The 23,768-nt window shown below is 41.1% G+C and overlaps 1 protein-coding gene across 1 annotated transcript in view; it reads right to left on the bottom strand.

Moving 5' to 3' along the window:
• LOC132873870 (cAMP-dependent protein kinase type II-beta regulatory subunit) overlaps positions 1-23,422 on the bottom strand; it is a 32,833-nt gene extending 9,411 nt beyond the window's left edge. Inside the window, exons 1-4 of the mRNA XM_060909694.1 lie at positions 23,136-23,422; positions 18,075-18,110; positions 1,142-1,194; positions 888-971 (exon numbers count right to left, since the gene is read on the bottom strand). Of these exons, the coding sequence (XP_060765677.1) occupies positions 888-971; positions 1,142-1,194; positions 18,075-18,110; positions 23,136-23,397 (435 nt within the window). The 5' untranslated portion in view covers positions 23,398-23,422. The remainder of the gene's footprint in view (positions 1-887; positions 972-1,141; positions 1,195-18,074; positions 18,111-23,135) is intronic.
• Positions 23,423-23,768: the final 346 nt, after the last annotated feature.

Below are 23,768 nucleotides of genomic sequence, written 5' to 3'. Positions count from 1 at the left end.
TCAGGTCATACCAAAGACTATCATAAAAATGGTACCTACTGCCATCTGGCGAGGTACGGTACACTGCAATACAAATGCGAGTAGGGAGTTAAACTCTCAAGGTTACCAGAAGACCATCCCCCCACTGTAACTCTAGCTACGTAAGAGGCTGAGAAATGGAGATCAGCACCACCCACTGTGCCTTAAGAGTCTGGTTAGTACTAGGATGGGAGATTGACTGGGAAGACCAGGTCCTGGCACGGGAGGGACTTTGACGTTAGTACAGATTATCACTTAAAAATACAGCAAAAGAACAGTTTCCTTCATCCCAGTAAAACAGAAGATGAGCCAATTGATATATGCATCATACTCACTGTCTGTCAAAGGTAAGCAGAGAATATTCTAAGTACATTAATGTGAAATCAAATATATCAAAATCGGTTAAGTATATTTATTAAGGATGCCTAAATGGTCAAAAACAGCATTTAACCATCAAGTCACCACGACCCAAACAGTTTGAGTAGCAGCATAACAATGAAAATGTTGCCATAGAGAACATATAATCATTTGTGCTGTTCACTGTGCATTACTGCAGAATCACCAACAAGTTCACCATCATGCAAAGTTTTTGCGATTGCTGCTGCTAGCAAGCAGTTCCCAACTGCACAGCTGATAATATTATTATGCCCTTTTTGCTATTTATCCATCCCTTGTATCACGCAGCCTTTCAGTTAGCCAACATAAAATGTCAACTGGGGTATTACCGAGCCAGATTTATCAGTTAGTGGATGTTTGAGCACCTTAACTAGCATGTTACGGTCTAACATGTCTTTATACACAATAGAGAACATGATAATAAGGTGGCAAGATACAAAGCAAAAAAGTGAACAATAAAAAAATGTCTTTACCTGGTCAAGATTTTTAAAAAGAAGTATGTCTTTGCAGGCCTCCTGTAGTCTTTGTCTCTGTTCATCTGTTTTTGGGTAAGTCACCTGCAATGACAGCAAGTACATTCAGAATTTCTTTTCTTTTTTACAAAAATGCACCACAAATTAAAGGAATGTAGCTTGGCTTTAAGCATCCCTGTTTTGCCTCTGTGATTGTGTAGCCATAGCATCACAGCAACGTTACAGTTTTACCACAAACATCAACAATCTCTCACCCTGGGCTCTTTGTCTTCTTCCTCCTCATCTGGGTTAAAGGCCTCTGCACACACTGGGTTTGGACAAACAAAAAAGAGAGGCACATTTGAAGCACATTTATGAGCTTGCTGTGTACACAAAGGCTTGGCCATCAGTGGTGGTTAAATTGAATATATCTGAGCCTGGAAAATAAAAATCATCAAAACCATCTGTTTGTTGGAACATATTTCAAACAATCAGCTTAGCTCACCGTGCTCACCAGTGTGCTCTCAAAATATTGAACAAGTCTGCCTGAGCCCTTTGTTCTTTTCTGTAACATGAGACTCATTTTCTTTTTGTCTGTCTTTTGTCTCCCTCTTTCCTCTATTATGTGTGTTGTGTTGAGATGAGAAGCCTATTTGTGCTCCCCTGCCACACGCCCCCAGTGTTCCTACTGTTATTACCAGCAAAGAGGATGACAGGAGCATACACTATCTGGATCGATATCCTTCCCATGGCCTGAATATGAGCTTCAAACCAAACCTACATTAAAACTCAGCCATGGTGGAATGTGTTTAACTGCAGAAATCAGTTTAGCAATCCACAACATAAGGTCACGCCTTAAAGGAGCAGTCCACCGTACTTCCATAATGAAATATGCTCTTATCTGAATTGAGACGAGCTGCTCTGTACCTCTCCGAGCTTTGCGCGACCTCCCAGTCAGTCAGACGCACTGTCACTCCTGTTAGCAATGTAGCTAGGCTCAGCATGGCCAATGGTATTTTTTGGGGCTGTAGTTAGATGCGACCAAACTCTTCCGCGTTTTTCCTGTTTACATAGGTTTATATGACCAGTGATATGAAACAAGTTCAGTTACACAAATTGAAACATAGCGATTTTATATGCTATGGAAAGTCTGCACTATAATGACAGGTGTACTAACACCTTCTGCGCGCTTCGACAGCGCATTGATACGGAGCTCAGTATCAATGCGCTGTCGAAGCGCGCAGAAGGTGTTAGTACGCCTGTCATTATAGTGCGGACTTTCCATAGCATAGAAAATCGCTACGTTTCAATTTGTGTAACTGAACTTGTTTCATGTCACTGGTCATATAAACCTATGTAAACAGGAAAAATGCGGAAGAGTTTGGTCGCATCTAACTACAGCCCCAAAAAATACCATTGGCCATGCTGAGCCTAGCTACATTGCTAACAGGAGTGACAGCGCATCTGACTGACTGGGAGGTCGCGCAAAGCTCGGAGAGGTACGGAGCAGCTCGTCTCAATTCAGATAAGAGCATATTTCATTATGGAAGTACGGTGGACTGTTCCTTTAAAACAGATTTTCAAGTCAGGTAGATACCTGAAGAGCTGAGACTCTGTAACTGATTGCTCCAGCAGGCTACTTTTTAAAACGTCGATTGAACAGAAGCTTATAACATTCTTATAAGGCTGAGTCTTCCCCGGCCATGCAGTTACAGTGAGCCATGATAACTTCTCTGTCCTGTTTCACCAATTCTTTAAAGAGATTTCTGTGGATCTTTGTGAATGATTTAGCTGGAAGAGAAGAGCAGGGAGGATTGAGAATCAAGTGGCTATGGTTTGTTTACACCTGACACTAAAACTTGTAGCGTCCTAGCAATCACCGCAAAGACACGTACAAAAAGTCCAAAAATGTCTCCTTACCAGGGCCAAAACGATACAGGATTTATCTTGTAGTGTCCCCAGATCTTTAATTCAGCCACATATAAAAAGTTGTACTCCTCTATGCTCTTCCAGGTTTTCATCTGTTTGTCCGTGTAGAATAGGGTGACCAGATTTCCCTAGTCTGAAACCGGGACACTTTTGCGCGCGACCATGCTCGTGCTCGCACACCTTTTTTTTACGTAAACGTGACACTCAGAGAGGTGCACTTATCATTTTGTTGAAGCTCACATTTATCAACATCTCACATGAAATAAAACAAACAGGCATTTTGTTATCTAGTAGCATAGTGGTATACAGATCAGTTAAATTATGGTCAGACAACAGATTTTGTAATGGCTGAGAATAGGCCAGGCTGTGTCCATAGGCCAAATTTAAACTGATTTATTTCACCTGTTTGTGAGAACACCAAGAAGAATGCATATGCACATGTAGGCTATAGCTCTAAAATTGTATGCACTATAGCATGAACTTAAAAAGTAGATATGTGACCTCAACATAGCCTAGGCCAGAATCAACCTTACTAACCATTCCCCACAACTGAGTGAATAAAGCAAGAAGATGTGTACAAAAGTGAACACTTTAATGGAAGGTGCAACAAGCTGTTCAACACAGCAATATGGCCAAACTGTCAGAATGGTATGTTAAACAGAAACAAAAAAGAGACAAGTGATTTGAGAATATATCCTACGCAAGCCGAGAGAGGCCCTTCATATAATCCTTTTTTTTAATTCACCTTGTTATCCCGAGATAACGACATAATTAATTCAGGATCTCGAGAAAACAAAACCGTTATTCCATGATCTCGAGAAAACAAAACCGTTATTTCATGATCTCGAGTAAACAGCTGAGAAATGGTTCATTCAGGTGCTCCAAGAGACTTGTGATATGCTGACTTTGGGGCTGTTTCTCATTCTGTATAGACGCAACTTTGGTCATTAGAATGTCTGGAATAATCGATCACCTAATAAGGCAATATTTTGATCAGGGGTTGACACAGGGAGAGATTGCATTAAGTCTTTTAATAAGGGATCATTTCAAAATTAGTCCGCGGCACCTCCGCAGAAGACTGGCCCGGCTTCGTCTCTACCGACAGAGATACAGTGATCCAGCTGAGATCATGAAATAATTTTGTTTACTAGAGATCACGGAATAATTGTTTTGTTTTCTCGAGATCTCAAATTAGTTGTGTTGTTTTCTCGAGATCCTGAATTAATTATGTCATTATCTCGGGATAACAAGGTGAATAAAAAAAGATTACATGAAGGGCCTCTCGCGGCTTCAGCAGTAAAGGAGGAGAGGGGCGGCAGCCCGGGGAAAGCCCCCACAGGAGCGCACAGCATTTGCAGCATAGGCTACCCAACTCAGTACAAGAACAAAACACTTACAGTGTGTGCAGTAGGCTTTGTGCGCATTGTTCTGCACCTCTCGGAGGAAGGGGTAGGTGCCCTGTAAATCTTTGGAAAAGGTACATTTTCTTTTCGGCATAATTGCTGCTGGCTGCTAGACAAAGAACATTCGCGCCAGTTAATGTTTATTTTATTGTTGCATGGCAACCCGTTCTGTTGTCTGGAATAATGTGACTAAATAAACACCCATGCCACAGGGCCAGGGGGCAGTAACCAGGAAAGTTTGCGATTCCTGTCAATTCATCAAAATAGTAAATGCAGACATTTCTCCGCTAATGATTCCCACGCTGCTCAGTCGCAAATGTTGCGAGTGGCAAAAACCGGGACATATCTGTGTCCCGACAGACTTTTGTCAGGACTCGGGACACACAACCCCAAATCGGGACTGTCCCGGTAAAACCAGGACGTCTGGTCACCCTAGTGTAGAACAATGCCTGCAGCACCAGGTAGTTTGAGATGTCAGGGAACTCAACAGATGGATAATTTTTCCAAATCATTGGAAAAATCCTTCTTTGTTAGTGTGTAAGGGTCTACACCCATCACAAAGAGCAACTTTCTGAAGGTATCTTGACCGTACACTGGCCTCTAAACTGAGAAAATAGTCAGAGACAGTTTCACTCTTTACATGCTAGCAGCCAAATCGGTTTGTCTGACCACCACTTCATTTAACTCTGTGGACTGTCAGTGAAAAAAAATGGCAAGCTCATGGCCACACACTATGACTGTATGTCAGGCCTTGAAGAGAGCTGTTCTCACATAGCATCATTGTTGTGAGCTATCGAAGCTGGAGTGAAACAAAGGAATTCACTGACAGTTACAGATAAAAAGGCATACTGGATTCTTCCTACTGCTGTGAAAAAAAGTCTCCTACTCCCGGATCAGAGATATTTCCTTTCTAAAAAAATATGCCCAAGTCAAGTTCATAAGCCACAATCAAAAGTTCAAGACAAAGTTCCAGGGACACAGTAATACCTTTTATCTTTTTCTCTATATGAACGATTGCAGCAACCAAAAACAGCGCAAAAATCAACCATAGTTAAGATAGATTAAGCCTTGCTTACAGGAAAGACGGTGTCTGGTTGTCCCCAGGAGAAATTATCACACGATGCATGATGTCACGCGCATGGGGTCTATAGGTTAAATCCTACCACTCACTCACTTCTTCCAGCTTGTCAGCTTATGTGTGTGGGGTCGCTACCCTATTGATCCACATGTCATATTAATTGGAGCTTAATTTTAGGCCGGATACCCTTCCCATCACAACCCTCCCATTTCTGGGCTTGGAAAACTATGGACAATTTAGAGTCACCAGTTAACCTAACTGCATGTCTTTGAACTGTGGGGGAAACCGGAGCACCCGGAGGAAACCCATGCAGACACGGGGAGAACATGCAAACTCCACACAGAAAGGCCCCTGCCAGCCACTGGGCTTGAACCCCGAACCTTTTTGCTGTGAGGTGACAGTGCTAACCACTACACCACCATGCCACCTAGGCTAAAGCCTACCACTATCTTGTATAAAGCTTTACTTACATTATGATGCCAAGGCACAGTGTGTTCACCTAATGCTAAAAGAAATCAAGCAATATTGAGGGCTTGTTAAATAATTATGATCTTGATACATGTAATAAATCACAGGCAAGCTTTGAGGCAGATGGTACATGCAGCCATAACTCACATACCATGTTCATTTATTCATTATTTAATATTCAGTGCATAATATTAAACATATTAGGATAAATATATTTCTTCTCACTACAAACAAGCATTTGGGACATTTTAAAATTTACTCATGCTGTTTCTCCCCTTTTTCTTGTGTAGACTGCCTGCATGAGTAGACTACCTGCCTAAGCAACATTGTTCTTGAGTTGAATTGCACTGAGAAATGATTTGAGATTGTGATTTTAATATGAGCCCCAAAAATCTCATTTCATCTCATTATCTCTAGCCGCTTTATCCTGTTCTACAGGGTCGCAGGCAAGCTGGAGCCTATCCCAGCTGACTAAGGGCGAAAGGCGGGGTACACCCTGGACAAGTCGCCAGGTCATCACAGGGCTGACACATAGACACAGACAACCATTCACACTCACGGTCAATTTAGAGTCGCCAGTTAACCTAACCTGCATGTCTTTGGACTGTGGGGGAAACCGGAGCACCCAGAGGAAACCCACGCGGACACGGGGAGAACATGCAAACTCCGCACAGAAAGGCCCTTGCCGGCCACGGGGCTCGAACCCGGACCTTCTTGCTGTGAGGCAACAGTGCTAACCGCTACACCACCGTGCCACCCAGCCCCAAAAATAAAGTCAATAAATACCACTACATGAAAGGAAATTACAAATGATGTATAGCTGTGCACTATTCTTAGAGGACAGAATCGACAGGACCTTTGGGATTTTGTTTTTAGGATAAAGAGTAGTAGGTGAGAGGAGGAGGACATAGAGATTTGTCACAGTTTGTGATTATGTGGTAAAATGTGACTATTTGTTAGTGAGAATTACTTTACTAATTCTTTGTGAACTTAATGTACATAAAAAGTTAATGAACTGACATGCACATTAGTTTACCCAGTACATTAAATAACGTATGTGCCTTTAAATAATGACAACAACTCAGATGGCTTGGACAAACTGCTATAAAAGTAGTACATATATAGAAATTTTTTTTAAAAAGGTGCTCAAATAAGCTCTGAACATTTCTTTCTAACTTGTGCATTTAACCTGTTTTTAATAGTTAAAGCTTTTCCTAATGTACAAGGTCAGACACAGGACTGCTGGGCTTGTGTATAATAGATGACTCTGAGAATAAATCCTTTAAAACACCCTCTTCTGGGGGCGTTGTGGCTCAGGTGGATAAGGTGCCATACCATAAATCTGGGGACCCGGGTTTGATTCTGACCCAAGGTCATTTCTTGATCCCTCCCTGTCTCTCTCCTGCTCATTTCCTGTCTGTACACTGTCCTATCCAATAAAGGTGGAAAAGGCCCAAAAAAAAATCTTAAAAAAAAAAAAAAGATGTTTAAAAAAAACCCTCTTCCACTGCTGGTTTATTTCTTTTCATCACTGTGTGTAATAAAAGTCATCGTCCTCTGTCTCAGCCTGTTATTGACCATGCAGCTAAAGCACTTCCGGGGCAGCATATTCAGGCTCCAGTGACGTGTGATGACGTCTTGCACATGTGAATCTGCTGAAATCCTCAAAGAATTTGAACAAATCAAGCATGGTTCCAAAAGCACTATTAAATCTGTCAGCCAGGTAAGTAAACTGATGCTGAAGAAGGCTTGTTAGGTCATGTGCAATACTGTACTGTCCCATCATGTCTCATAGTATACCTTTTTATACCTTTTCAAATGATACCTCCTTTAATTGATGTAAATTTCTGTGTCTGTATATGTATGTTTTGTGTATTGTATGGATTATTTATGTTAACGAACCCTGAAAGATTAGCTCTGCAAGAGGCTAAAGGGTATCTCAATAAACACAGCTCAAACTCAGACTTATTGACTGCTGATGGATGTCAGGGCTAGAGATGCTTGTTAATGAATTGTGTGGATTAACTACTAGTGTCTGTTGCTTATTCGTTTTCTCTATTATTATCTCATCTCATCTCATTATCTGTAGCCGCTTTATCCTGTTCTACAGGGTCGCAGGCAAGCTGGAGCCTATCCCAGCTGACTACGGGTGAAAGGCGGGGTACACCCTGGACAAGTCGCCAGGTCATCACAGGGCTGACACATAGACACAGACAACCATTCACACTCACATTCACACCTACGCTCAATTTAGAGTCACCAGTTAACCTAACCTGCATGTCTTTGGACTGTGGGGGAAACCGGAGCACCCGGAGGAAACCCACACGGACACAGGGAGAACATGCAAACTCCGCACAGACAGGCCCTCACCGGCCACAGGGCTTGAACCCAGACCTTCTTGCTGTGAGGCAACAGCGCTAACCACTACACCACTGTGCCGCCCTATTATTATTATCTCTTTTTAATAAAAATATAACGAGTTCTTTACACTACTTCACAAATATAAATGCATTTTGTGTGTAGTTTTATTAAGGGTATTTCTAACTGGGCACAGCCAGCCATCAGTGAAGAGTTAGTAGTTCTTAGTAGTAGCTTGACTTAGTTTCGACCGCTATCAGCTTTAAACATTTAAACATCATTTTTTCTGGCCCTGACTTTGGCTCCACCCCAGCTTAACCAGAACAGCTCATCACTGTATTTTTATTGCAACTGGACTTCACCTCACAAGCATTATAAAATGTACAAATTGCTATATTCAAGCCTGCAGATCTGTTAGTAGTTTATCTAGCTTACCTATTTTGTGAGCCATTATTATGCTTTTTAGTGGTTGATTTGTGAAATGGAGCTGTCACATAGCATGCTATCTACTGCTACTGAGGTCGTTGTCAACTCGTGAGTACTGTTTAGCTGTCTGATTGTGAAATTGGGTACGAGAGGTATGAGAGTACCGTATGTGCATGTACTCATACAAACACACTGTACTTAATCACACATGATGGATTTATCTCTCTTTACAAATTCTGTATCTGATCACACTGTAAATAGTTCACACTATATCATCCTCTTTTATGACATATGAATGCTTCAGCAATGACACATACTAAAGTAAATGAGACATGGGAGGTGAATACTTCATGTTTCCGTGTGACTTACATAAATATAGAGCTACCTGATTTGACAACTTGTACATTGTGCAGTCAATACAATCCCAATTCCAAAAAAGTTGGGACACTGTGTAAAACATACATAAAAACAGAATGTGAAGATTTGCAAATCAAGGAAGCCCTATATTTCATTGAAAACAGTACAAAGACAACATATCAAATGTTGAAACTGAGAAATGTTATTGTTTTTTGAAAAATATATGCTCATTTTGAATTTGATGGCAACAACACATTTCAGAAAAGCTGGGACAGGGGCAACAAAAGACTGAAAAAGTTGTGTCATGCTAAAAAAAAATAATTAGGTTAATTGGCAACAGGTCAGTAATATGATTGGATATAAAAAGAGCATCCCAGAGAGGCTGAGTCTCTCAGAAGTAAAGATGGGGAGGGATTCACCGCTCTGTAAAAGACTGCTTGGGCAAACAGTGCAACAATTTAAGAATAACGTTCCTCGATGTAATATTGCAAAGAATTTCCAGATCACATCATCTATGGTACATAATATCATTAAAAGATTCAGAGAATCTGAAGAAATCTCTGTATGCAAGAGACAAGGCTGAAAACTGACATTGGATGCCTGTGATCTTCAGGCCCTCAGGCGACACTGCATTAAACACAGACACGTGTCTGTACTGGAAATCACTGTATGGACTCAGGAACACTTCAGAAAACCATCATCTGTGAAAACAGTTCATTACTGCATCCACAAATGCAAGTTAAAACCAAATATAAACAATATCCAGAAACAATGCCAAGCTCTTTTATGATGGACTGAGGCAAAGTGAAAAACTGTCCCGAGATCTGACAAATCAAAATTAGAAATGCTTTTTATAAATCATGGACACCATGTCCTCCAGGCTAAAGAGGACAGGGATTATCGGGCTTGTTATCAGTGCACAGTTCAAAAACCAACATCTGTGATGGTATGAGGGTGCATTCGTGCACATGACATGGGTAGCTTGTACATCTGGGAAGGCATCATTAATGCTCAATGATATATACAGTACACATTTCAGAGCAATATGCTGCCATCCAGACAAAATCCCTTTTCAGGGAAGGCCTTCCTTCTTTCAGCAAGACAATGCCAAACCGCTTTCTGCACATAAAACTATATGGCTCCATAGTAAGAGTCTGGGTGCTAAACTGTTTCCGATTGAAAACATTCGGTGCATTATGAAGCACAAAATCCAAAAAGGAGACCCTGAACTGTTGAGCAACTGAAATTGTATATCAGGGAAGAATGGGACAACAATTCTCTTTCTATACTAAACCACTTGTTCTCCTCAGTTCCGAAATGTTTACAGAGTGTTGTTAAAAGTAAAGGTGATGCAACACAGTGGTAAACATGTCCCTGTCCCAACTTTGAAACATGTTGCTGACATCAAATTCAAAATGAGCATATATTTTTCAAAAAACAATTATCGCATTCTGTTTTTATTTACAGCTTACACAGCATCCCAACTTTTTTGGAATTGGGGTTTTCGACACAATTGTCAGAATAACTTTCTAGTTCTGTATCAAATAGCCATATCCTGTAGAACAGCAGATATCAAAAACTTTTTTAGCCTAAGGTCCTCTTTGTTGATGGTAAAAGTCCAAACAGCTATCATTGGCTATAAAAGATGTTGCACTCTTCTGATGACATTACAGCAAACTTGTGAAGTAGGCGCAGGTTAGACTTAAACTGTGATTGACTGGCACATATTTTAATAACTTTTAATAACATACATTTTTTTTTTTTACATTTCTTAAGCAAATTTCATTAATTAATTAATTCATTCATCTTCAGTAACAGCTTTATCCTGGTTAGGGTTATGGTGTATCCGGAGCCTATCCCAGGAACACTGGGCAGCAGGCAAGAACACACTCTAAAGCCCCTTTCACATGCAAAATCCATTACTGTATGAGGTAAAAACATGGAACAGGTAACAAATTTTCACTCCTACTGTGGAAAGTATTTTTCATGTATGCATGCTAGTAGGGACGAAAAGTTCCCTGTATTTTATCGGCATATGTTTGGACGGATCGCCAGTAGAATGTCTTCTTCTGATAAGCAGGCAGAATCCTGACTTTTGTTACAGACATGGAATGCTTACAGCTGCATATTTTTCTGATAAACATACAATTTCTTTTAGTTTTAGAGACCACTCTTTGTTTAACACCATTTCCTTCATCTGTGCTGTGCATCAGAAGCACAGTAGATTGAAATGTTATACTTGAGAAGAAAGGATACATTTAAACAAGAAACAATGGACCAACAGAGTATAAAAATGGTATCAAGCTTTCTGTACATCAAGTCAGGGCTTGACATTAATGGTAGTCCGACTGTCTGGGACAACCAAATGTTTGGTCCGGACAAGTGAAATCCGCATCTGCCTGTCTGACAGGACAAGTTGAATATTTGTTGAAAATCACCATTTTTATAGTAATTATTCAAGAGTTACATCAGTAAAATTCCAACAAAACTAGTTCAATCACCTTAGCGAGCCGGCTGTGTTATTGTTTATGAAATTCCGGGCAAGCCAAGTATAGCAGGTGTGTGTGTAAAAATAACCATATTGTAATATCTGATTATAGTTTATTAGACTTTTAATTAATCGAAATTAGAGAAATGGTGAACAAATACCTCAGGAAAATAAATATCTGTGGTGAATCTTCATTTCATTTCATTCATGCATTTTTCTTTTGTATGGGACACATTAATCATCACAAATGTCCTAAAATATTTCATGTGAATTTTATGACAGTGCCGAACTCACGTACAGTTTGTTTTCATTCACAACGTGATTCTGTCACCCTTATCATGTCCAACTTGTTTTCTTTCGGTTTCATTTCTTTAAATTAATTTATACTTCACGTTTTACTGGATTAATCAAGATTTAACTTTATTTCCTCCACAAGCTTTGAATTTGGGCGAGTCTAACTCTTAAAACTGCAGATCAGGTAATGGGTTATAACCACACACGCACCATAATGGGGTACTGATTAGTTTTTGTTTCTTGTTACAGTTAAAGTTTGAGTTTTATTGAAAAATTCTAAACCATTAAAGCATAATGATTATCATAACTAGACCTGCTTTATGGTCAACTTTGTTAACCACTTTCCTTTCATTGAGCTAGTAAATACATAGTAATAAAAAAGGTTATAGTCAGGACAAGTGAAAAATCTTGCTGCTTGTCTGACCGGACAAGTGGATTAAAAAGTTAATGTCAAGCCCTGATCTACAGTTTCTGCTACCACATAGTTTCTTGATGTATTTCTTTGGATGGGAGACTTGTTTTTTTGTAATGACACCACTCAGTCTTCAAGAATGGAAGCGTAACAGATACTGTATATTCCCACCTGACTGTATTCAAGGGAATGCTACAAAGCATGAACCATGCGAGACCTGAAATTACCAGATATGAGAATAATAAAAGGTTTTCAGTGCCACTGGTACAGAAATCGCATATCAGATCCAAGTATTTCTTAAAATGTAAAACTATTCATGCATTCTTTTTTCTTTTTTATTATACAAATCTATTCACCCATTCTATCATCAGGAAACACATGTTATGTTTATCATCAGAGATTCCAGAAAATGAGGGTGATGTTCTGATGTCACAACGCTGCGTTCTACAACCCCGATTCCAAAAAAGTTGGGACGCTGTGTACACTGGAAATAAAAATAGAATGCAATAATTTGCAAATGATGGAAACCTTATAGTTTATTGAAAATAGTACAAAGACAACATATCAGTTATTAAAACTGAGAAATAGTATTGTTTTTTTAAAAATATATGCTCATTTTGAATTTGATGTCAGCAACACATTTCAAAAAAGTTGGGACAGGGACATGTTTACCACTGTGGTGCATCACCTCTACTTTTAACAACACTCTGTAAACGTTTGGGAACTGAGGAGACGAATTGCTGTAGTTTTGAAAGAGAAATGTTGTCCCATTCTTGCCTGATATACAATTTCAGTCGCTCAATAGTTCAGGGTCTCCTTTGTCGTATTTTGCAATACATAATGCGCCACGTGTTTTAAATGGGAGACAGGTCTGGACTGCAGGCAGGCCAGTTTAGCACCTGTACTCTTTTACTACGGAGCCATGCAGTTTTAAAGGAACAGTCTACCGTACTTCCATAATGAAATATGCTCTTATCTGAATTGAGACGAGCTGCTCCGTACCTCTCCAAGCTTTGCATGACCTCCCAGTCAGTCAGACGCAGTCAGACGCGCTGTCAATCCTGTTAGCAATGTAGCTAGGCTCAGCATGGCCAATGGTATTTTTTGGGGCTGTAGTTAGATGCGACCAAACTCTTCCGCGTTTTTCCTGTTTACATAGGTTTATATGACCAGTGACATGAAACAAGTTCAGTTACACAAATTGAAACGTAGCGATTTTCTATGCTATGGAAAGTCCGCACTATAATGACAGGCGTACTAACACCTTCTGCGCGCTTCAGCAGCACATTGATATCTGAGCTCCGTATCAATGCACTGCCGAAGCGCGCAGAAGGTGTTAGTACGCCTGTCATTATAGTGCGGACTTTCCATAGCATAGAAAATCGCCACGTTTCAATTTGTGTAACTGAACTTGTTTCATGTCACTGGTCATATAAACCTATGTAAACAGGAAAAACGCGGAAGAGTTTGGTCGCATCTAACTACAGCCCCAAAAAATACCATTGGCTATACTGAGCCTAGCTACATTGCTAACAGGAGTGACAGCGCGTCTGACTGCGTCTGACTGACTGGGAGGTCGCGCAAAGCTCGGAGAGGTACAGAGCAGCTCGTCTCAATTCAGATAAGAGCATATTTCATTATGGAAGTACGGTGGACTGTTCCTTTAATATGTGCAGAAAGTGGTTTGGCATTGTCTTGCTGAAAGAAGGAAGGCCTTCCCTGAAAAGGATTTTATCTGGATGGCAGCATATTGCTCTGAAACATGTATATATCATTCAGCATTAATGGTGCCTTCCCAGATGTACAAGCTACCCATGTCATGTGCACTAATGCATCCTCATACCATCACAGATGTTGGCTTTTGAACTGTGCACTGATAACAAGCCGGATGGCCCCTCTCCTTTTTAGCCGGGAGGATGTGGTCTCCATGATTTCTAAAAAGAATTTCTACTTTTGACTCGTCAGGCCTCGGGACAATTTTCCACTTTGCCTCAGTCCATCGTAAAAGAGCTCGGACCCAGAGAAGGTGGTGGTGTTTCTGAAAATTGTTTATGTTTGGTTTTAACTTGCGTTTGTGGATGCAATAATGAACTGTTTTCACGGACGATGGTTTTCTGAAGTGTTCCTGAGCTCATACAGTTTGATTTCCACTACAGACACGTGTCTGCTTTTAATGCAGTGTTGCCTGAAGATCACAGGCATCCAATGTCAGTTTTCAGCCTTGTATCTTGCATACAGAGATTTCTCCAGATTCTCTGAATCTTTTAAGGATCTTATGTATGGTACATAATGTAACATAGATGATGTGATCCAGAAATTCTTTGCAATTTTACATTGAGGAAAGTTATTCTTAAATTGTTGCACTGTTTGCCCATGCAGTCTTTCACAAAGTGTTGAACCCCTCCCCATCTTTACTTCTGAGAGACTCCGCCTCTCTGGGATGCTCTTTTTATACCTAATCATGTTACTGACCTGTTGCCAATTAACCAAATTAGGGTTGTTGTTGTTGTTGTTGGTTTTTTTTAAGCATTACACAACTTTTTCTGTCTTTTGTTACCCTTGTCCCAACTTTTCTGAAACATGTTGCTGCCATCAATTTCAAAATAAGCATATATTTTTCTCAGTTTCAACATTTGATATATTGCCTTTGTACTATTTTAATGAAATATAGGACTTCCATGATTTGCAAATCTTCACATTCTGTTTTTACGTTTTACACAGTGTCCCAATTTTTTTGGAATTGGGGTTGTAGCTTGTGAAGTGGATGGAGAACAACTGCAGTGCTTGACTCAGAACACTGCAGCTGCCTTGCTTCCACAAGGTTTTAATGTCATGTGACATACTGACGTTCCGCAGCACCAGCAAAAGCCAGACAAAATTTCTAACCAGCATGGATTATTTTAAATCCAACATGCATCACGACAAGTTAGCGCTGTACAGCGCTAAATTAAGTCAAATGCACCTATTAGCTAGTTAGCAACATGGCACTTGCTAACAGCTGTTTCCGTTATCTGCGGTTCACCCCGGGCTGAAAATGGTCACTCAAGAGCCGAGAAACGGCCCTTGGTGAGACTTCCAGGCTGCGCTTCCTGGAGCACACTGTGCAGAATACAAACATGACCCCTCGAACTAGAATCCCCACACACCCTGCTTATTAACTCTTAACCATGCATACCTGTTTGCACATAGACACTTATTATTCGCCATATTTAAAACACCGGCTTCTGTTAGTTTGTCTTGCGTTTGTTTTTATTTTTCATGCCGATGCTTGTTGTGTTCCTCACTTCTACTCTCGTGTTTTCATGCTTGGTGTTTTTGTTGTTTTGACTATACTGTGTAAATAACAGGTTTCTGCACTTGCATCCATCTCTGTGACTCAATCATGATAAAAATATTAAGTGGAAACGTCAGAATCCTGTTCATTTGAAAGAGAGAGAAAGACCACATTCACATAACTTTTATTTCAGTATATTGTTAAACTGTTTTATTTTATTATTAGTTACTCTTGTTGATGTCATCCATTCATCATCTGTAACCACTTATCTGATGTCTTCCATTCATCATCTGTAACCACTTAGACTGATTCCCAAACTGTCTGACCTAGGACTCTCTCAAACCATCTGCCACTGGATCAAGGACTTCCTCACCAACCGCTCCCAGATGGTAAAACTAGGCCCCTACACCTCATCCACCCTCATGCTCAGCACTGGAGCCCCATAGGGCTGTGTGCTGAGTCCCCTCCTCTATGCCCTTTACACCCATGACTGCACTCCCACCCACCCTACCAACACCATCATCAAGTTTGTGGATGACACAACTGTGGTTGGACTCATCTCAAGAGATGATGAGATAGCCCACAGGGATGACGTCCAAAAACTGACAAGGTGGTGTGAAGAAAACAACCTAGCCCTGAACCCATCAAAAACAAAAGAACTCATAATAGACTTCCAAAAACACAACAAGGACTACAATCCATTGCTAATCAGCGGGGTCAGAGTAGAAAGAGTGCCCACTTTCAAGTTCCTGGGTACACACATTGCAGAGGACCTCACCTGGACCACAAACTCCACAGCGGCAGTGAAAAAGGCACAGCAGCGACTGTACTTCCTGAGGATTCTCAAGAAGAACAACCTCCACGAGCAGCTGCTAGTGACCTTCTACCATTGCTCGATTGAGAGTGTGCTGACATACTGCATCACTACATGGTACACCAGCAGCTCTGTGGCAGACAAGAAAGCCCTTGGCTGCCCACTGCCCTCTCTAGAGCAACTCTACACCACCCGTTGTCTCAGCAGAGCCACCAACATCTTAAAAGACCCTTCCCACCCTGGACACCAGCTTCTTGAACCACTGCCCTCTGGTAGATGGTCCAGGTCCATTGCATCACAGACAAATAGACTAAGGAACAGCTTTTACCTGAGTGTCATACTGAACAAAGCCAGTCACCTACAAAGATGCCAGCGGTACGGACAGAAACAGGACTGAACGGTAACACAAACTGTCTACACCTCTACATGCCTACCTCTTACATGAATAGTATATGTTTTTACAACCACATGCATCTTATTCTTTCAACCACCTATATTTATTTATTTATATTGTTCCTGCTCAACTGCACTCGGTCAACATGGGCAAATGTGCAATTATCACGCCTAACTGTGTAATACATTCACTTATTACTGTGCAATAACCCGCTGTATCATAGGTCACACCCTAGATACATAGAACTATTTTTTAAGCAGTTCTTGAAAAGACATGTTTATCTTTTTTATTGACTTATCTATTTATCTTATAGATTTGTTTATCTTTTTACTTGAATGTTTATCTTGTACAGATCTGCCTTTTTTTCTTTTTTCCCCTTAATACTAAGTGTTTGCTTGAATACACTGACTGGATTGCTTGCTTCAATTTCACTGTACTGTATGGTGCAGTGACAATAAAGGAATCTTGAATCTTATCCTGTGCAGGGTCACAGGCAAGCTGGAGCCTATCCCAGCTGACTATGGGCGAGAGGCGGGGTACACCCTGGACAAGTCGCCAGGTCATCGCAGGCAGGGCTGACACAGAGACAAACAACTCACATTCACACCTACGGTCAATTTAGAGCCACCAATTAGCCTAACTTGCATGTCTTTGGACTGTGGGGGAAACCGGAGCACCCGGAGGAAACTCACACAGACATGGAGAGAACATGCAAACTCCACACAGAAAGGCCCCTGTCGGCCACTGGGCTTGAACCCAGAACTTTCTTGCTGTGAAGCAACAGTGCTAACCACTACACCACTATGCCACCTTGTTGATGTCATACTGTGCGTAATTTATAAATGAAACTTACCATAGGTATGTACTGTATGTACACAAAAAACAAGATTCAAATATGGATCTGATTTTTTGGCTGTCCGTGTTAGATTGGAACGTATCCCCATGGATACTGCATTCCCACTGTATCTTCCAATGTTTTCTCTGCTTATTATTTTGAGTATGTTGCCAGTTGCTTTACATTTAGGCAGTATGAGTCGTGCTGACGCAATATCCTGTCCCCGTCAGCAACAACACGACTGGTCACTACATGTAACAAAGGATTTCCATAAATGTTACTAGGTTGCCAGGGGATAGATTAACGTTCCAGCTTTGCTGTTTTGCTCCCATTCCTACAAGACACCTTTACACCATTACATAATAATGGAAAATTTACAGTTTTCAGTGTGAGTAGGAATGGGGTATAAATGAATCGCAGATAATTATACACACATTTCTTCACAGCTAGGGGCAATTTAGCAGAGCCATTCCATCGACTGGCATGTTTCGGGAGGTAGGAAGAAATTGGAGAATCCGTGGAAACTCACGTAGACACAAAGAGAACATGAAAAATTCCACATTCACAGTGCCCAGTTCAAGAACTGCTGCTTTATCTGCTCAAAACAGCATTTGCTAACGATCTTCCAGCATGCATATGAATAGTAGTGTTTTTACAGAAAACACTTGTATTACTTACCAGAAGGTCGTCTTATGAATCTATTTATGACTGGCGCTGTGAGGAGAGAACAATAATATACATGTCAGAAATAAAATTTCATAAAACACTACACAACATAGCTCATGCTTAAATAATTTATTCCAGAATACATTTAAACACGGATTCTGACTGCTTTGAAGTTGATACTTCTCTAATTGCCATTTATATTCAGAGAAATAATAAAGCATCACCACTGGCAATAAAAAGCACTTAGTTGTGATACAATCAACCTCTCATGAAAATTACATTAGCATGTTCAGCCAGCAATGCCATTCACCTCCCATTGTTTTGAAGTGACTGAACAATTTCCTCAAATGAACTACACATGGACATATTCTAGCTGTTATAAAATGAACCACACAAACTGACATACGTATATGGTTATAAACCTGGAAGATAATTTTGTTTTTCGGTAAATGCTTTGAAGAGTGTAGATGTGCACAGAGAGACACAGAGAGCAGCTGCTTTGGCTTAGTGTCTATCATACATGCAAAATAGCTTTTCCATCTCAGCCTTCATTAAAGCAGACTCTTATTCATGAAAGACCCAAAGCTCTTTACAGTGGTGTTGCTAGGTCCACAGGGCTCCCATGGACAGGGGCTACTTTTGAACTGCTGCTTCAAGTTAATGTTTACATTAGTGGGTTGGAGTTTGCGCCTTTGCATACACTATGTGACAATCTTCTGTAGGTCAGATGTAAGAAAATATAAATAAATAAATAAATAATTTTTAAAAAATGCAAACAGTACTTTTACAGATGCATGCCCCAGGACTGTAATGATCAGAATAAGAAGGCTTTATTTGTCACATATACAATAAAGCACAGTGAAATTCTTTCTCCAGATTGTTAGGAAGTTGGGATCAGAGTGCAGGGTTAGAGCAGCGTATTACATAAGAGACCACTTTTCAGATTAAAAAAAAAAAACCGTTATGAAGGCTGCTGGGTTTTGCTGCAAAATTAAGAAGTAAGTGTGACAGTCAAAAGGTCCAGAAGAACTGTGGCTGGTTCTGCAAGCTGCTCAGTAAAACCTACAGCTCATTTCCTTCTAAAACTGCACTTACTGTACCCAAGACTACTTTTTTTTTTAAAACAAAGGGTTGTGTCACACCAAGTATTGATGGTTTTTCAGTTATTATGGCTAACTGCTGTTTATAGTAGTTTTTTTAATGTTGAAACATTTCATTTGATTACTTTTTTATGACATTTTTGGTCTACAGCATTTCTTTACATGTGCCTAAGACTTTTGCATAGTACTGTAAAATCGATAATTATCATGAGGTGTAAACAGGGTAGCAAGATGATTTTCCCATAAGAATACTTTTAAAACAGTGCTTATCCACACCATCATGCATATATTAACGTTAGGCCGTCCCCATATTCAGCCAAATGAAAATGGTATAGCAGCATGAATATGCTAAGGCTACTCCACATTTTAATGCTGTTAAATAGTGTATTATACATTATTATACATACAGGATACTTTTTCAGTGGAATAAAACCATGTATTCTATTCCCTTTTAGCGGGTTTCATTCATTTGGTTCGACAGCATGCAATATTGTTAGCATATCACTTATCCTATGTGTATTATGTCACTCTACTCAGTGGAGAATGAGTGTTGAATATGGTTTATGATATTGCATGGTTGTCAAGACAACATGACGTCACACATCGGAGCTGATATGAATATTCAATGAGAAAGTTTTCTGCTGTGCATGCACAGAAGCATTTGTTTGTTCGCTGGGAAAGAGAAAGACACGTTGAAAACCAAAAAGGCTACCAAAACTTCATTACATATTCTTCATGCATATTTACAAGAGAAAAACATACCAACGGACATCGAAAAACTGGAAAAGAGACACGTCAGAAACGTAAAACTTCCATGCTAGCGAGCGACTGTGACAATTTGTAAACAAACATGGCCGCCAGGTTTGCTTCGTTAAATATGGAAGATTTTCAGAGAATTTTGTAAGAGAAAGACACATTGAACACCTGAAAGGAATGTATAATAATAATAATAATAATAATAATAATAATAATAATAATATTGGCTGGCTGGCTGGCTTTTTTCATGGCATATCAGATATATTCCATTCAGCTAGAATGATACTGAACTCGTCTTCGACTCAGCTAGCTAAATGGAATATACAGTGGTGCTTGAAAGTTTGTGAACCCTTTAGAATTTTCTATATTTCTGCATAAATATGACCTAAAACATCATCAGATTTTCACACAAGTCCTAAATGTAAATCAAGAGAACCCAGTTAAACGAATGAGACAAAAATATTATACTTGGTCATTTATTTATTGAGGAAAATGATCCAATATTACATATCTGTGAGTGGCAAAAGTATGTGAACCTTTGTTTTCAGTATCTGGTGTGACCCCCTTGTGCAGCAATAACTGCAACTAAATGTTTCCTGTAACTGTTGATCAGTCCTGCGCACCGGCTTGGAGGAATTTTAGCCCATTCCTCCATACAGAACAGCTTCAATTCTAGGATGTTGGTGGGTTTCCTCACATGAACTGCTTGCTTCAGGTCCTTCCACAACATTTCAATTGGATTAAGGTCAGGACTTTGACTTGGCCATTCCAAAACATTAACTTTATTCTTCTTTAACCATTCTTTGGTAGAACGGCTTGTGTGCTTAGGGTTGTTGTCTTGCTGCATGACCCACCTTCTCTTGAGATTCAGTTCATGGACAGATGTCCTGACATTTTCCTTTAGAATTCGCTGGTATAATTCACAATTCATTGTTCCATCAATGATGGCAAGCCGTCCTGGCCCAGATGCAGCAAAACAGGCCCAAACCATGATACTACCACCACCATGTTTCACAGACGGGATAAGGTTCTTATGCTGGAATGCAGTGTTTTCCTTTCTCCAAACATAACGCTTCTCATTTAAACCAAAAAGTTCTATTTTGGTCTCATCCGTCCAAATTTTTTTTCCAATAGCCTTTTGGCTTGTCCACGTTATCTTTAGCAAACTGCAGATGAGCAGCAATGTTCTTTTTGGAGAGCAGTGGCTTTCTCCTTGCAACCCTGCCATGCACACCATAGTTGTTCAGTGTTCTCCTGATGCTAGACTCATGAATATTAACATTAGCCAATGTGAGAGAGGCCTTCAGTTGCTCAGAAGTTACCCTGGGGCCCTTTGTGACCTCACTGACTATTACACGCCTTGCTCTTGGAGTGATCTTTGTTGGTCGACCACTCCTGGGGAGGGTAACAATGGTCTTGAATTTCCTCCATTTGTACACAATCTGTCTGACTGTGGATTGGTGGAGTCCAAACTCTTTAGAGATGGATTTGTAACCTTTTCCAGCCTGATGAGCATCAACAACGGTTTTTCTGAGGTCCTCAGAAATCTCCTTTGTTCATGCCATGATACACTTCCACAAACATGTGTTGTGAAGATCAGACTTTGATAGATCCCTGTTCTTTAAATAAAACAGGGTGCCCACTCACACCTGATTGTCATCCCATTGATTGAAAACACCTGGCTCTAATTTCACCTTCAAATTAACTGCTAATCCTAGAGGTTCACATACTTTTGCCACTCACAGATATGTAATATTGGCTCATTTTCCTCAGTAAATAAATGACCAAGTATAATATTTTAGTCTCATTTGTTTAACTGGGTTCTCTTTATCTACTTTTAGGACTTGTGTGAAAATCTGATGTTGTTTTAGGTCATATTTATGCAGAAATATAGAAAATTCTAAAGGGTTCACAAACTTTCAAGCACCACTGTATCTGATATACCACTCAACACCACCCCATCCATTCATCCATTATCTGTAGCTACTTATTCTGTTTTACAGGGTCGCAGGCAAGCTGAAGCCTATCCCAGCTGACTATGGGCGAGAGGCAGGGTACACCCTGGACAAGTCGCCAGGTTATCGCAAACAACCCTTCACACTCACATTCACACCGACAGTCAATTTAGAGTCACCAGTTAACCTAACCTGCATGTCTTTGGACTGTAGGGGAAACCGGAGCACCTGGAGGAAACCCACGCAGACACGGGGAGAACATGCAAACTCCACACAGAAAGGCTGTACTTGAACCCAGGATCTTCTTGCTGTGAGGCGACACACTAACTAACCACTACACCCCCTCAACACCAGCCACTATTATTTAAATATACTTCCTCGTGTAGGGAAGAGTTTGGATTTCTGTATTGGGCTGAATTTGATTGGCAGTTGACGTACAAACCTGGCAACCCTGTTTTAAATCTCAGTGGCTGGAAGCTGGTGATGAGATCTCTATTATCTCTATTTATCTCTAGCCGCTTTATCCTTCTACAGGGTCGCAGGCGAGCTGGAGCCTATCCCAGCTGACTACGGGTGAAAGGCGGGGTACACCCTGGACAAGTCGCCAGGTCATCACAGGGCTGACACATAGACACAGACAACCATTCACACTCACATTCACACCTACGGTCAATTTAGAGTCACCAGTTAACCTAACCTGCATGTCTTTGGAGGAAACCGGAGCACCTGGAGGAAACCCACGCGGACACGGGGAGAACATGCAAACTCCGCACAGAAAGGCCCTCGCCGGCCACGGGGCTCGAACCGGGACCTTCTTACTGTGAGGCGACAGCGCTAACCACTACACCACCGTGCCGCCCCTCTCCGCATATGTATCAATCTAAAAACAAATTGTATCACCTACTAACGTGCTTGTGAAAACAGCACGCCCCCAGAGGCACTATTTTACGCAGCCGCACTTTCATTTCATTTTCTGCGAATAAAATGCAGGCGAACTGGACTGCTCGTGTCCCACTGGGATTTATGAGAGTCTGTAATTCAGTGTGCATGACGGATCCAGGGTTTGGGTTAGGATGAGGAACATGTGAGTATCATCACACAGAGAGACAGACAGAGAGAGAGAGAGAGAGAGAGAGAGAGACAGATCCCACGCAGTGCAGCGGAGTGATCTCTCCAAGCGCACTGACTGCAGCGCGTAAATGCCATCTAGGGAGGTTATGATAGGAAAAAACCGAGCATTTCAAGCAACCCGAGTCTGTTACCTACGAATTCCTCATCGTCATCCTCGTCCTCTCCGTTCTCTGAGTCGATCTGCATGGCCTCCTCGAGGAAGTTAACGGCTTTGGCCGCGCGCAGAGCCGGATGCTGCTCATTGCCGAAAGCGGCCGCCCTCGCTTCGTTCTCCTTCAGCTGAGTGAAATACTGCAGGGCGAACTCCAAAAGATCCCGCGGCTGGTTCCTCAACACCTCCACCGTAAAGCTCTGTAAAAGCTCCGTCAAGCCCTCGGGGATTTCTATACTCATTCCTGATAGCAGGGCTCCAGAGGAAGACGCGCAAAATGCAGGCAGGGGTTCGACGGATCAGCCTCCGTCCTCTGTGTGCGCGCGCGTCACGGAACCGACGGCAGAAGAAGCTGTAATAACGTGGACCTCCTCACATTCCCATATGGCGCCTATTTCCATTTGTTTCCGATGGCGCGCCTTGATTTAATTCGTACACATAATAAAAATGGCACAGGATCCGACAGAGAGCATCCTCGGCCCTTTTTTTTTTTTTTTACGCCTCTGGCCACGGGAAAGCCGCGCATGTGACCCGGGTAACCATGGCAACCGGGCGGGCAGGGATTGCGTGCGCCAGACTGCAGCAGCGCGGGAGTGACATGGTCTCACACACA

This window comes from Neoarius graeffei, chromosome 2, assembly GCF_027579695.1.
Source record: "Neoarius graeffei isolate fNeoGra1 chromosome 2, fNeoGra1.pri, whole genome shotgun sequence".
In the NCBI taxonomy this organism is placed as follows: domain Eukaryota; kingdom Metazoa; phylum Chordata; class Actinopteri; order Siluriformes; family Ariidae; genus Neoarius; species Neoarius graeffei.
This window is presented reverse-complemented; position numbering and strand designations above follow the sequence as displayed.